At 43.7% G+C, this 15,806-nt stretch overlaps 2 protein-coding genes across 10 annotated transcripts in view; one reads left to right on the forward strand and one right to left on the reverse strand.

Moving 5' to 3' along the window:
- Positions 1-4,248: 4,248 nt before the first annotated feature.
- LOC6625209 (lysosome membrane protein 2) lies at positions 4,249-9,892 on the forward strand. Of its 5 annotated transcripts, none has more exons than XM_015173640.3 (7): positions 4,249-5,560; positions 7,363-7,604; positions 7,674-7,765; positions 8,102-8,329; positions 8,388-8,660; positions 8,725-9,316; positions 9,381-9,892. In XM_015173640.3, the coding sequence occupies exons 2-7, from the start codon at positions 7,382-7,384 to the stop codon at positions 9,731-9,733; spliced, it is 1,761 nt and encodes a 586-aa protein (XP_015029126.1). In that variant the 5' UTR covers positions 4,249-5,560; positions 7,363-7,381; the 3' UTR covers positions 9,734-9,892. The 5 variants fall into 5 exon arrangements, with proteins under 5 accessions (XP_015029126.1, XP_070065824.1, XP_015029125.1 ...); XM_070209723.1 differs by having other exon boundaries at positions 4,249-4,511; XM_015173639.3 differs by lacking the exon at positions 4,249-5,560 and adding an exon at positions 6,455-6,470.
- Positions 9,893-11,686: 1,794 nt separating this feature from the next.
- Positions 11,687-15,806, reverse strand: part of zip (myosin heavy chain 10) — a 32,853-nt gene continuing 28,733 nt past the window's right edge. For 4 of the 5 annotated variants that reach the window (XM_032436151.2, XM_070209721.1, XM_070209720.1 and 1 more), the window contains 4 exons: positions 14,944-15,779; positions 13,583-14,878; positions 13,355-13,518; positions 11,687-12,251 (listed from right to left, as the gene is read on the reverse strand). In XM_032436151.2, the coding sequence (XP_032292042.2) occupies positions 12,113-12,251; positions 13,355-13,518; positions 13,583-14,878; positions 14,944-15,779 (2,435 nt within the window). In that variant the 3' untranslated portion in view covers positions 11,687-12,112. Of the gene's footprint in view, positions 12,252-12,644; positions 12,769-13,354; positions 13,519-13,582; positions 14,879-14,943; positions 15,780-15,806 lie in introns of those variants that run through there. The other variant, XM_070209722.1, reaches the window with a different exon arrangement.

Raw genomic sequence — 15,806 nt, forward strand, 5'->3', positions numbered from 1 at the left:
AATTACAACAACAAATGTTGCTATAACACTTGCCGCTGTTGTTGTTGTTGTTCTTGTTGTCGTTGTTGTCCAACTTGACACAAGCCTCGCCATTGCGCAAGGTTGCATTAAGATTTGTTCGCTCTTTTTGTTGTTGTGTCACTCTTGCAACGTATTTACCCTAGAATAAATATCTTAAATCTTAGCATAAATATGAAAAAAAAAAAAAGCATGCACATTTGCTATGGAAATAACACGCAGTCAGCTGCAGTTGGCATACGCCATGGAAAAACAGAGAAAAAAAAAACTTGCTGCATTTGCATTGCAGTTGGGCTGGAAATTGTACAGGAAATAGAATACACAAAGTACTTGGAACTTGGAGCTAAAAGTGTTTGCCCAAGCGCCGCACGGTTAATTCGCATTAACTCTCACAAGCTTAGTGAGAACAACTATATTAAGTACTACGCAGAATTTGCTTAGCATATTTAGTAGCTTTTAAATTTCTAAGCATTTTTTTCCCCAGAAACTCTGGGAAACTCTGTTTGGGCCCCATGAGTAAGGTTTTCGAAAAATTATCCAACTTTGGCACGGCTGCTGCAAGGTTAATTGGCAGACGGCGACCTTGAACTACATCGATGACACCCAGACGCACACACACGCCTGCCTATTCAAGCCACAAATGCCCCAACTCTAAGCGCATTACGACTTTGTATGCGAATAAGGCTAACCGGGTTGCATGCGACCTTTCTGTTTATGTAAACTGGCATACAAAATGGCGCGCATTTGTTTTAACGATCTCATAAATATTAAAGGCAATAAACAAAAAAAAAAAACTGGCCACGTTTGGCCAAAGACCAAATACCCTTTTATGATATATAAGCATAGAAAGCTATTCGAATATCCATGCACTTAGCTTAAGATAGCTTATCTAAGCGAAAGTGCGATACAATTTGGAGAATATCAACCAAAGTTAAATAATCGCTCTAGAGAAATCTCAATAATTTTCGATTAAAATGTAAAATATGGGCATATACAGGCATGTGCGCCTATTATTCTGGCCACGAGTGTGCAGGCCATTCGCCTGGCAACAGTTTATGCCCGAAATGCCCTCCCATTTTCCATAAACAAACCCAGTTAAGTCAACAGACGGAACAGACTATATAGGGAATATACATCTTGACTTCACTTTAAGTGACAACAATTTTGGGTAAACCCTTTTGGCGAAGTGTATTTAATAGGCGAATGGGCCATGGGTTTGCGTGCTATCAATTGCCCAGGTAAGGCGGCACAGCAGCAGGTACAATTAGAGTCAGAATTTTCAACTTACGAAGCAGAATATCGCAGCAAACTCGCATTATGAATCATAAATAGGCATACCCAACGTCTCCTCGTATAGACACCAGAATTTTGAATTTCAATATGTAGGTAAAAAAATCGATTGTTTTTGGATAAAGTTTTTGAAACTATTTTTGGCACTTGATCCCTGGCTATCTGGCAACTAAACATATACACGCACATATATATATATATACATATATAAATATATATAAATATATATATTTAAGTGTGTACATGTATGTGTGTGTGTCTGTATATACACAAGTATTGGCATTTTGAATTGAAAATTGAAAAGTGCCTTTCCGATGGCTTAGCACCAAGTACTCCAGCCTGATAAGACCAGGCAGAGTGTTGTTTTTTTTTTTTTTGTGGTTTTGTTTTATTAAATGAGCAATATAGGAAATGAATGCAATATGGGCGATAAAGCGAAGCGCTCCCAATGTGTCTGTTGGCAATTGACGTAGCTCCCACAGCTGTGATAACAGCTTGAAAAGTCCCCCACACGAATCAACACAATGTATTTCGCACTAAAACAAGCTTGACAAGCCAGACTTGAAAGACGTATGTAAATACAGCCCACTAAATTGCTTAAAGCATGAAAATTGTATTTGATTTGCCCGAAATGTCAGTTTAACACAAGACGAAAATGTGTATACTTCCTTCCCCAAGCTTGTCATGTATATATATATATATATATATATTTCCAACTATGTTCGCATCGAGAGATCTGTGAAGGCCTCGGAGCTTATTATTGAAAAGCCATTAAGCGCACGAAAACATTTCTTTATTGAAATATTCATCAGTCGAGTCGTCAACTTAATCATTTCAGTGCTTCGAACAAAGTTCAAAAAGGCTATCATTTGTTTGAATGATTTTGCTATATGTGGCAAATAAGCAAAACCACGCCTTGCCAGCATATCTGACTATCGATTACCCTACACTCAGCATTCGTAAATATCTGAAATTCATTTTCATTCATTCAAAACGTTTACGGACGAGAGAGCAAAAGAGAAAGCTCTTACGCCAAGTAAGCGCATGCATATTTGAGAGAGTCAAAATTTCCATAGTCCGCTGCAAAAGAGAGAGCTTTTTCATAGTTCTACATCTTTATATTTATTTATCAAAACGTTTAAGAAGGAGGGAACAAAGGAGATAGCTTTTACGCCAAGGAAGCGCATACAAATATGACAGTCGAATGGCTGTAGTTCTAATTTTATTTCCTTTTTGTTAAGCAAGCCAGATTTTTGATTGAAACGTTTAAGAATGAAAGAGTAAAAGAGAGAGCTTTGACGACAAGTAAGCGCTTGCATATGTAACAGTCATATACCCTATATTCAGCGTCTAACTTCTAAATTTTAACTTTTATTTATCAAGCATTTTTACAAAAACGTTTAAGAATGATTGCGAAAGGGCGAGAGCTTTTACGTAAGCACGTCGTAGAGGGTATATGTAAATTCCGGCACTTACATTGATTGACAAAATAAATAGCACGCTTTCAAGCTTCGCTGACTACGCAGGAGGTAAGAGCAAGGTTGTGGGGTGAAAAAAACATGTGTGCACACAACGATTAATATAAACGCTTGAATTAACTGATAAATGCAGAATATACTTGAATAAGGTTCAATAACTCGACTCGTGCATTCATCAGCTATTTTACAGCTCTATAATAATACTTTTAATACGCATATGCGAATTAATATGTGCAAATATGTGTCCAGATTCAGATAATATGCACATCTAAATATATACCTTTATATGTGTGTGTGTGTGTGTGTCTCCCCCGCATAAGGAAACTGGAAGACAAAGAGTGCGTAAACAGGGCGGCAGCTTGGCTATTTGTCAAGTGTACTGCACCTTGAGTACACACAGAGAAATTGTGCCACAACAATTAAGAGCCGTTAATTGATAGAGAAAACAGCGAGAATTTGTCGTAAATAGCATTAACTCAGCCAAGACGCAATTTCACTTTTAACGAGACTTATCTTTTTTATAGCGCTAATTAGATTACGCGAATGTCTGTTCTAAAATTAACACTCAGTGTCGAAGTTGCACTATACTACTTAGTTCTAATTAACTGTAAACCTTAAAATTGATAAGCAACAGACCTGCGCAATACTAATCCTTCAAAGATCAACACACACACTCCCTCTCTCTCTCTCTCTCTGTTCTTGCCATCAGCTGTCTGAGTGCGTGAGCATGGAAGAGAGCGAAAGAGTCTTTCCAGCAAAGCGAGCAGCTTTCCAAAGCTCGCGCTCTACGTAATTTCTTGCAGTGCACATAATCGACTTCGACTTCGACCGACGTTACGAAAATGGAGCACACGCTCAAAGATAATAACGCAACGAGCACGGATCGCCGTTCGTCGAGCGTCGAGCGGCAAAGAGTGTCATGTCTAAGCAGCATTGCGCTGGGGATGCTATGGTTATTCCTATACACACACACACACACACACACGCATAGATACTCGCTCGGTGTGTGGACTCTTTGTTTTGCGGCGATTAAATTTGCACTTTGTGTCCGTTGTTCATATTTGTATGTAAGCATATGCTGGCACATACATACATATGTACGTATGTGTGTATGTATATGTGGCTGCTACGTCAACAAGAAGAGATCCCGATACGTAAACAAGCACATCGACAGCGCGAAGACAGTCAACAATCAGTAATCATAGCTGCGAACTGCGAACTGCGGTGCCAGCTGCGCTGTCTGTCTCTGTTGTGAACGTCTTCTTCGTTCGCTTATCAACAGTAGCCGCAGTTGAATGCAGCGACGCAGCGCAGCCAGCGAGCAGAGGCCAGGCAGCAGGCAGCGGCAGCAGGCAGCAGGCATTGAATGCGTTCCGCGCGTCGTAGTAATAACTTGTTTCGTGGGCAGAACGCAACGCGCTGCGTTCCCAGTGTGTAACGGTATACCCCAAATATAGAATAACTCGCAAAGCAACAACGCGTCAGCAGCAGCAGAAATTCAAATAACAATAACAAAACGAAATCTAATCGTGCGACGCAGCTTGTTTTGATAGTGCGTGAGGCTGGCTACGTAATTCGCTAAACATAATCCGTTAACGTCGCAGTCGACAGTGCGCAGGGGGTGGGGGCTGGCAATATGTGTTCTGTTATTATGCTTTGCCAAGTTGGCAGCCGATTGGCCAATTAATTGTTGCTCAGCTGAAGCTAATGGAAAACCTGAGCCAGGCAAGTCAGCGCAAAATGTAATAAAAATACAAAAGCAACAACAACAAAAGCGACTGCAACGAAGTTGTAACAAGTCATACGGAAAACCAGCTTGTATACATGTAAAAAAAAAAGAAAACAAATAAAAAAATACAGAAGAATAATAACAAAAACAAGAGCAACAACAACAACAACAACAAGCAGCAGCGAGCGATCAGCCGTCAGAACGGAATAGCGACAAAACAAAGAAGCAAGTGGGCAACAAAGAACGCGAACACAAGGCAACAACAACAACAAAAACAACAACAGAGCAGAGCTCCAGCGAGAACAAGAACAACAACAGAAATCAGTAACAGAATCAGAATTCGGCAACAACAACAGAGAACAATAACAGTTTCTGGGCATAGTGTGTCGCGCGGCGAATTAAAATACATACAAACACAACAATCAGTGGAACGGCAATAAAATAACAAGCTTTGAATTTTTTGACTACATATTTTGTGCGCATTCAGCGTAAATAGCGACAAATTATTAATTAAGACGCCAAATGTTTGCCTGGCGTCTTGGAAAGTGCATGTCGAAGCGAGAGCGTCAAAGCACAATATACGCGCAGCGAGTGCAAGCGAGAAACAACAACAAGCGCGAGAGAGTCGCCGAGTGAGAGCGCGAGTGCAATTGGCTGTGTGCGCGCGCGCCTGTTTCGTTTCCAAATTGTTGCGCTCTCGCGAACAGCTGAGCAGCTGCCCACGCGTCGCTCTGTGCGTGATAAGCTTTCCTTTCCAATATATACATACATATTTTCAAGTGCATGCCAATAACTGCACATCTGCATTTTGGATCTCCATCTCGCGCTCTCTTAGACGCCGGCGCATGCTCTCCGCGCACACAAGTGGAGGCATCTTCCGCGACCGTGTCATTGTGTTATCAGTCAATGGCACTGAGAGAGCGCCGCTGCAGCGCTAACTAAATTTCGTAGCAGTCAGTCAGTCGACAGTCAACAACAACAACAGCAGCAGCAAAAGCAGTGCCACTTTCAAAGCTTTTTACGCCCGCACAGACTGCCTGCACATGTACGTATACAAATGCATGTGTGTGTGTGTGTACTTATCAGCTGTTAAATTATTTTAGCAAAAATTGGTTTTTGAACACGTTTTTAACTACTGCCGAAAGCTTGCCCCATGCAGTTACATACATGTGTGTGTGCATGTTACATGAACCTCTCTTACTTAAACTTGACTCGCAATATCTAAAAACAACAACAACAACAACAACAAAGCCCACAAACTGAGTACGTTCGCACTGATAAGCTACCTTCGTTAGTTTCAAATATATTGGAAACTTTTTAGATTTCATTTGTGACGAGTAGCAGCAGCCGCTTATCAGATGCCGTTGACCCCTTTTTCAGCGGACATAGCTGGCAAATCTATATACATATACGGTTTATACAATGTATATCACCTCTCTATACATATATATATATATATATATATATGTATGTGAACGTACAGTGGTCACTCGGCGATTAGCACTATCTAAATATAGAATTTTCTGGAAATTGGTTTCTTGTTTTCAAATATGTCTATAATCAAATCGAATGTGTCGAATTTTCTGTCTGTTTGTAAAATAGCCTACAGCTCAGCTCAGTTCTTATATGCATTGTATAATAGTTTTTAATATATTATAGAGGGCAGATTTGTATTCGAGATTTCTGCAGAACTTACTCAAAATCGATAAATATCGTTTTCCAGTATCCTTTTGTCGAACATATCTCGAAGTTGTGCACAAAATTTGACTAGAACAACAATTTTTGACATTTTGTTTAGCTCTTCCTCTTCAAACATATTTGCGGGCTATGCTTGGATTTCAATGTCAACTTTTTATGACTTTTACAAAATCTATCTAAAGTTCTTGAAGAATAAGTTTTTGTAGAGCGCAAAAGTGCGTGTATTTCAAGAAGTACGAATGTGCAGATATTATAGGGTATCTTCTCGTCGTTTACAGTTGGATATAAGTATTTTGTTTTTATCATTGAAACTAAAGATTCATTCGCCTCGGACTTACAGAAAATACTTAATATTTGTATTGTTATTTTAATTTTAATTTATTGCCCATTAATTATTAATTTATATTTCGCAGCTTTGCAACTTGCGAGCTGTTACTGTAACTGTTTAACAATTTAGTAGTTTATACTATATTTAGGCAGCTCATTTAGTTAGTACCTCAACTATGTTCCAGTCGACGCATGTGTGTGTGCGTGTGTGTGTGTGTGTGTGTGTGTGGAATTAAATGTACTCGTTGAATGTTTTCTTTATGAATCGTAGCCTTCTCGCATGTACCAAGTGCCGCTGATAAGAGCAGCGCGATTCTATAAAGACACACACACACACACACAGACATATATATATATATATATATATTGGTCTGCATATGTGTTTGTATTATTGTTGTACTTTGATTTGAGAGTAGCACGCGTAGCTTGTGAAAATTATTGAAACCGAGATTAGTTGTTACACACGCCGTTAAACGATCGGCTGGTTAAGAGCTGCTTAAGCGCCAGATCGGCCCGGAATTATACTACCTGCTTATATAAACTATATAGAACGTAGGTATATCTGGCTTATGAATGGGCAACCCATTTTCAATAATCTAAGCCCCAGAGTCAACGTGTTGTGGTCAATGAACCAAGCTGAAGCTGCCCTCAACGAAGTATTTCTGATAAGAGGACCACGTGTCCGCTTCGGAAAAAGATCGCGAAATATATATATATATATATATGCATATACACGTGTGCAAAAGTAGCCAGATTATTCCGTAAGGAATTATATTTCAAGTAACAATATTAATGGCATATAAAACTGATTACTTGTTGCAGTCAAATACTCAGCCAGAGAATGTCACATGCCACGGAGGATCTCACAGTACAAAGCAAATCAAAGTCCAATACGTTGAACTCGCAACGCAATGGCAACACGCTGGGCTACGGCTACAGCACGGGCGGGGGCGGCAGCGGAGGCGGAGGCAGCAGCAGCCCCGAGAAGCTGACGGTGCTGGACATGATATTGGAATCGCTGGGTCTACGCAATCTGACGTCCAAGGATATTGGCGTACTGATAAGTGAGCTGGGCAATAATATTATTATAATTCGTTCGTGCTCTGATTAACCCATTTTCTTAACCTTAACAGTGTTGGGCTTCATGTTTTTGCTGTTTGTGATAAGCGTGACCGGGTTCTTTGTGATGTGGTTCACGGAATACTATAATAATACCATGCTCAAGGTAAGCATAGCCACGCGATATTTATCTGCAATTGCTGAAATGATAAAGTTACACTCGTTGCGTTCTGGCTTTCATTATCACTCGTTACTTTTAACTCGTTATATTTCACAGTTTACAATTCATTTGTTTCTTTTCACTCTTGTTTTTCATTTTCACTCTTTTATTATCACTCGTTGTATTTCATAGCTTATATATCCTCCTGCTCGTTACCTCTACACTGGTTACATTTCACTCGTTACATTTCACTCGCTACATCTGACTCGTGACGTTCCTCATTTGACACTTTTCTGCACACGTTGCGCTTTACTCGCTACATTTGTCTCGTTACTTTTGCAGAATCTTATACTCGCCGAGAATTCGGAGACAGCCAACAGCTGGCTGCAGCCAGATCCCAAATATGATACGCTGCTCAAGGCGCACATATTCAACTATACCAATATTGAGGACTTTCTGGCCGGGCGAGCGGACAAGATGCACGTGGAGGATCTGGGTCCACTGACCTATCAGGAGCACACGGTCAAGGATCAAGTGTCCTTCAACAAAAATCACACTGTCACCTTCAGGGTAACACACAACCCCATTTCAATCTTAATGCTCGAATCTAAAACTCAAATATTTGTAGGACAAAAAATCGTACAAGTTGCTGCCGGAGAAGTCAACGCTGCGGGAGGATGATGTGGTCCTGGTGCCCAATGTGCCGCTGCTGTCGGCGGCGGTGCACGTGAAGCGTATGCCCGCATTCAAGCGTCTTCTGGTCACGGGCACCATCAAGCTGTTCGAGGAGCCGCTCTTCAAGCGGCTCACCGCCCACGAGTACCTGTGGGGCTATCGGGATAAGATCATCAGCCTGGAGTCCCTGGGCGGCGGCAAGACCCACTTCGGGCTGCTCAAGACAGTGAGAATTGCATTAAATGTTTGTCTAAATTTAGCAGCTAATCTGATCTCTTCGTCCTCTCCAGCGCAACGGCACCAGCGTGGACTCTGTGCAGCTGAACACCGGCGAGGACGACATCTCGAAGTTCAGCATCATTACCCAGTTCAATGGAAAGCCACAGCTGGATTTCTGGCAGGGCGACGAGTGCAATCGCATCGATGGCAGCGAACCGTCCATGTTTTCGCCGATTGAGCTGCAGACCCGCAACACGGTCTATGTCTTTCTGCAGGTGCTCTGCCGCAAGGTGCCGCTGCATTTCGAGAAGGAGGAGACCATCTACAATGACATCGATGTGCTGCGCTATCGCACGCCCTTGGACGTCTTTGCGCATCCCTCCGAGAATCCGGCCAACGAGTGCTTCTGCAAGAATACGGATCGCTGCCTGCCGAGCGGCGTAATAAATGCCACCAAGTGCTACGATGACTCACCCATATTTCCCTCATTCCCGCACTTCTTCTCCGGCGATCCCGTGCTGTACAAGGACTTTGAGGGCATCAAGCCAGATGCTGATCTGCATCAGACCTATGCCGATATACATCCGCGCTTTGGTTTTCCCATCAGCGGCGCCTCTCGCATACAGATCAACATCATGCTGGATAAGACGCCGCTGCTGCGCAGTAAGTGACACGCCTCCCGCCTTGTAACAAAAGCCAAACAATCTCTGATCATATCCAATTTCAGATCAAGCGGCTCGCCTGGAGAACGCCACAATCCTGCCTTTGATTTGGATCGAGATAACCGCTGGCGATTTTAATGACGATGTGCTGCACACGCTCTATGTGAGCACATTTGGCCTGGACGCCATCCAGCTGGCGCTCAAATACGGCACCCTGCTGGTCTCCGTGACCACCTTCAGCCTGATCGTGGCCAGCGTTTACTATCTGAACAGCAAGCGCGAGGAGCAGCAACTGGAGCATAGCAAATCCTCTGCCGAGCTGGAGGCACTTGCCGGTCCCGCAACGGGCAACGGTAGCGTTGTCGTCGTTCAGGTCCTGCCGCACAGCGTCAGCCATGCGCACCGGGGGGAACCATAGTGCCATTAGCAATTAATTGGGTTGGGTTTTGTGGGCGGGCCAGCACAAAAGGGGTTTTTGTGCGGGGAAATAGCCTTGCACTTGCTTGTGTGCCTTAAAAAAAAAAGCAAACATTAAGAGATTTTCGAATTTGTCACGACTTAGGATACGATATTATTAGCCTAGAACAAAGCTGTAGTTAACAAATTGTATATATGTATCATATGTATAAAGAGATCAAACAAATGTTCAATAAATAGTTAGTGTATAACAATAACAAACAAAAGCGTGGCAATAATCCTCAGGTGATTCCTAAGCATAAGTTAATTGTTTATAATTAGTTTAAGAATGGGACATTTTTGTAAATTGTAAATTGATTGTAACTTGCCCATGTCCTGGATTCTTAGATGACCCCATAATACTGTAATGCAGATCGATGCAGTTGCTCCTTGCGAGCCTAACGAATCAAGTCCTTTGAAAATCTGCAAGGATATGGCCGAGTTATAGCTATTTTCCTTCAATTTTATCAATCACAAAATCGGCCATAAGTCACCCATTTTAAATACTTTCGTGATGTCCTTTGGACCACAGATAGTCCTTGTTCCGACAATTCAAAATATACAATGACTGGGACGAAAGTCCTTCAGGAAGCTAAGATAAAAGGACATTTAATTCGCAACTTAAATAGCATATAGCTCGGCCGTATCCTTGCGGATCCTGGCGAGTCCTATGGCAAACAATTCGTATTAACCAGGACTACAAACTGGCTAAAGGACATCGAAATCGTCCTTGTAGTTTCCAAGATATGGCTACTTTTCTAAAAAGGACATTCTATTTATGGTCATATCCTGGCCAAATCCTTAAGGATATCGGAAGGATATACCTTTTTGAAATCGTGGGAAGCAGTACTATCGATTGGCATTCAAGGATTTCCAGGATTCGACAAAAAATTTCATCTCATTTTTTCCTAGGGGGTTAGTCACAAAAATGGCCCAAAACGCCAAAAATGGGGTCTAACTTCGCCATTTCAAGGACTATCGGGATGTCCTTTGGCCAGTAGAATGTCCTTGTGGCCCAGATTAAGAATTTACCACCCAAAGGACGAAAGTCCTTCAAACAGCTGAGAAAAAAGGACAAATTTGCCTATAAAAAACAGCTCATAACTCGGCTGTATCCTTGCGTATCCTGTCAAGTTATGTGTCAAACAAATTGTACTGACCACGGCTACCAACTGGCCAAAGGACATCAAAATCGTCCAAGTAGTTTTAGAGATATCGACGATTTTGTGTTTTGGGCCTTTTTCCTTGCAATTCGCGACGGAAATTGCACAAGTCCAGGATTCTTAGATGACCCCATAATTTTTTGATGCAGATCGATGCGGTTGGTCACTGCGATCCTAACGAAGCAAGTTATTTGAAAATCTGCAAGGATATGGCTGAGTTATTGCTATTTTTCTAAAATTTCATTAAAAACTAAATCGGCTATAACTTGGCTATTTTAAGGACTATCCTGATGTCCTTTGGCCAACAGATATTGCTTGTCCTGCCTGTTCAGAATATGCAATGAAAAGGACGAAAATCCTTCAAGGAGCCGTGTTCATAAAATTGACTATAGCTCGGCCGTATCCTTGCGGATCCTGGCGAGTCCTGTGACAAACAATTTGTATTGACCAGGGCTACCACCTGGCCAAAGGACATCAAAATCGTCCTTGTAGTTTTCGAGTTTGTTTTTTCGATAGTTGGTCACGAGTTTTGAACAAAAATTCAGCTGAAATACCAGGCGAACAGAAATGAGCAGCAGGTAGATAAAAAATCGGCGGTTGAAAATTTTCATTGCATACCCTCAAGGGTACTTTGCACACTGACAAAAGCTAAATGATATCGTCGCTCACATGTACGGCCACACTGGAAGAGCATTGCCAACACAATAAAATGATAATGAACCGCGTCAATTCAAACAGTTATTGCAAACATATTTAATTGTTATAGCAAATATTTATTGTTTCTAAACAAAACGAAATTCGTATATTAGTTGCTTGTTCAACATTTGATTGTTTTATAAACCTTTAGTTATTAAATGCATGTATTTATTAATGTACCTCGATTGCGAAATCGGTTGTGTATGTATATTGCATTGTTGTTTTGAGTTTTTATGAGGGAAGGAAGTTTTTTAGAAAAGTTAATACGCGTACTTTTTGTAGTTTGTTTTTATGTTGTATAATTATTTTGTTTTGCGTTTGTTGTTGTTTTTAAGTTTTTAATTAAGAATAATAGTTTATATAAAAAATAACAGAGAAATTATATAAAAGAAACATTAAAATATAATCGTTTATTTCCTTTTTTTTGTTGGTTTTTCTTGTTTTGTTTTTTTTTTTTTTTTTTTGTATTAATAATTAACGCGTCAATTGCCTGAATCCTCGCCATCTAATGATTCATCCTGCACCGACGAGCTGTCGTCGCCGCCGCCGCCGCCGCCTCCGCGCTTGGACGATGGTGTGCCCGTGAGTCGGGTGGAGCTGAGGCCCATGCCGCCGGTGCGTCTACAAAATGGAAATGGAAATCGAAATCGAAATAGAAATTATAACATAGTGTGAGAACAAGCAGTTGCCAGGATACACGTGCAGAGATCAAGAACAAAGGTTGAAAAGGGCAACGCAAACATATAACGAGAGAGTTTTGGGGGTAAGAACACGCTAGATACGACATTACGCACTAAATTCTAGAGAGGATTTTGCTGTTCCTGGGAGGGGGGAATCGAATCGAACATTGAACACTATTACTAAACGCACGATTTGATGTGTGTGTGTGTGTGTGTGCTTGTGTGTGTAACATGCAGAGAAATCGGTGTCGGATTTGGTTCATTCTCCGGATTTGTTGGTTGTTGTTGTTGTTGTTGTTTTGGTTGGGTGAATGAAGATGTCGCCGGCACTTACAGCCTACCAAGAGGAAGCGAAGCGAAACGAAACCTAATGCAGACCCTCACAATTCATAATGAGCGCAGCATCCTTTTTCGGCGAATACGCCTTGGCCTTTTCGGTCTCGGCCACCTGGATTGAGCTATACGAGGACAACGTCGAGCCAAGAATAGAAATATGCAAAAACCAAAAGAAATAATAGAAAACAGGCAAAAAGCAGAGTTATCATCGGCAAGCCGACAAATGAAATGCCCTTGCAGACACTTGTGTGCGTTATACCCTTGCAGATATGTAGGGTATATTTACTAAGTCCTACAACGAGTCATCAACTGATTGTTCCTATGGAAGTTATGTGATATATTTGGTCGGATTTGAAAGCGAGAACTAGATTTATTCTCGATTTGTAAATTTTGTTGAAATATTATGAAAAACGACGGGTATTAATATTTAATTTATATGTTAGGAATTAAGATCAGAATATCTTGAAAAACTCATTAATAATTTATTTAAAAAAATTCAATTTTTGTCCAAATGTTGATGTGAAACAAACAACATACACATATAGCCCAAAGGCTGTCTCCGTCTATATCCCATTCCCCCCCTCAAATATACCCTCTGCAAGGGCTAAACTAGTTGGAGGCCAATGTATATAGTCCATATATAGTCACCATCGCACTTCTATTGATATATCCCACTTTCTATCCGAGTTGGAGCTGTGGTCAACTTACCGCAATTTTGTTTTGAGTGAGTTAATCTCACGGTTCATGGCCTCCTGGGATTCGATCATGTCTTCGCATTCGCGCTGGTATTTGCGCTTCTGCGTCTTCTCCTTCTGCAGCTCCTCCTCGGTTTCGTCCAGGTTGCGCTTGAGCAGTTTGATGCGGCTATTCAGCTGTGAAAGAATTTGAGAGTTTAAATATGGAATCGTTTAAATTTTGTAAGAGTTGGACACTCACTTTATCCATTTGCTCCTTATGCTGATCGACGTGTCTTCGCTCGTCCTCGATGTTCATGGTGAGCTCCTTGATCTTTTTGTCCATCTTGCGATTGGCCTTTTGCTGCAGCAAGCGCTCCTTGCCCTCGTTCTCGAGCTGCTCCTCGAGATTGGCAATCTTGGCCTCGAGCGTGGCAATCGTGGCCTTCACCTTGGTGCGCTGCGCCGTCTCGATCTCGGCCAGCTTGGCCTTCAGCTCCTTGTTCTGGCGTTCGAGCAGCGCACGTTGGTTCTCGTTCTTCTGCGAAGTGGACTTCTCGTTGGCCAGCTCGGTGGTCAGCTGTTCGATCTGTAGCTGCGCCTTGCGGCTGCGATCGAGCAGCACCTCCGAATTGGACTGCTCCTCCTCGAGCTCCTCCTCCAGGGTGGCGATGCGCGCCTCCAGGCGACGCTTCTCGTCAATCATGAGCGAACCCTTGTTGGCATTGTTGGCAATCTCCTCGGCCAGTTCGTCGCGTTCCGTTTCGGCGGCACGTCTGGCACGCTCCGAGCTGGCCAAATCCTCGGTTAGCTGTAATACTTCGGCCTCGAGAGCCTTCACCTTGCGCTCGGCCTCTTTGCTGAGCGCCTGCAGCTCCTCCTTGGAGGCCTTGGCCTCCTCGGCATCGCGCAGCGCATCCTTGACTTGTGCTTGCAGTTTCTTGGCATGCTTGAGTGCATCCTCTTTCACCTTGTTATGCATCTCCATGGTTGTCTCGATCTCCTTGAGATCGCCCTCCAGCTTCTTCTTGGCCGCCACCGCGGCCGTGCGCTGCTTGCGCTCCTCGTCCAGTTCGGCTTCCAGATCGCGCAGCTGCTTGACCAGACCGCGTCGCTTCTCCTCAGCGCCCTCCTCCTTGGCCAGCAGGTCACGTTCGAATTGGGAGCGCAGCGCCTGCATGTTCACCTCCAGACGCAATTTGGCGTCCTCGGTCAGCTGCAGATCATCCTCGAGCTCCTCGTTTTGTGCTTTCAGCTCCGCCAGCTGCGATTCCAGCGCACGTTTCGCCTTCTCCAGCTCGTGAACGTTCTTGTCGGCGGTGCCCTGCGTGTTGGCCAGATCGTCGAGTTCGTTTTGCAGCTGCTTACGCTTCGTTTCCAGATCCTCGATCTTGTCGTACGCCTCGTCCAGTTCGCGGGAAACGGACAGCACCTTGGTCTCCTTTTCGCGCGCCTCACGCTCCGCCGTGTCGCGCTCCTGGGCGATCTGTTCTGATATGGCTTTCTCTTCGGCGAGTATCTTGTCGAAGTTCTTCTGCTTCTTCTCCAGTTCGAGCACCTGGCCGGCAAGTGGGCAAATTCAATGAGCAACTGCTTCTGGTTAATCTCTGGATGTTTACTTACCTTCGTACGTTGCGCCTCCAGTTCGATGGTAGCATCCTCCAGTTCCGATTGTATCTTCTTTTTGCTCTTGTCCAGGCGATCGTTCTGTGCCATCAGCTCCTTGACCTGTCGCTCCAGCGCCTCGATGTCCTTGTTGAGACGCTTCTTGCCCTCCTCGAGCTCCTTGGCCAGATCGGCATCCTCCTCGGCCTTCTTTTTGATCTCCTGCATTTGGGCGGTGACCTCGGCCAGTTTGCGCTCAAAGTTGCGCTTGGCCTCCTCATCCTCCTCGAGCTGTTCCTGCAACGCCTCCTTCTCGGATTCGATTTGACGCAGCTTGGAGCTGAGTCCCAGCTTCTGGCGGGTCTCCTCCTCCAGCAGCTGTTGCGCTTCCGTCAGCTGTGATTCCATATTGCTGGCCGACTTGACGGCCGCCGAGGCCTTCAGTTCGGCCTCCTCCAGCTGGTTGGTTATGTTCTCCGCCTCCTGCTGCAGTTTCGTGCACTTCTCCTGCAGCTCGGAGCGCGCACGCTCAATCTCCGCCAGCTTCACCTGCAGCTCAGCAATCTGAGACTCGGCCTGCTTGCGCCGGCGATCGTTCTCCTGTCGCGAACTGTTCACGCTGCGCAACTCCGTTGCCAGATCCGCATTCTCCGCCTCGAGCGTGCCCTTGGCCTTCTCCAGCACGGACTTGGCCTTGCGCAGATTCTCCAGCTGATCGTTGATGCTGTTCAGCTCCTGGGCGTGCTTGTGACGCATTTCGGCGAGCACGCCCTCATGGTTGACGCCCTCCTCCTCGAGCGATTTCTTCAGCATGGCCAGTTCCTGCTCGCGCTTCGAGCGCAACTCCTGTTGGGCTGTGGGCGGAAGAAATGTGTGATATA

The sequence above is a fragment of the Drosophila virilis genome, chromosome 5 (assembly GCF_030788295.1).
Source record: "Drosophila virilis strain 15010-1051.87 chromosome 5, Dvir_AGI_RSII-ME, whole genome shotgun sequence".
Taxonomy (NCBI): Eukaryota; Metazoa; Arthropoda; class Insecta; order Diptera; family Drosophilidae; genus Drosophila; species Drosophila virilis.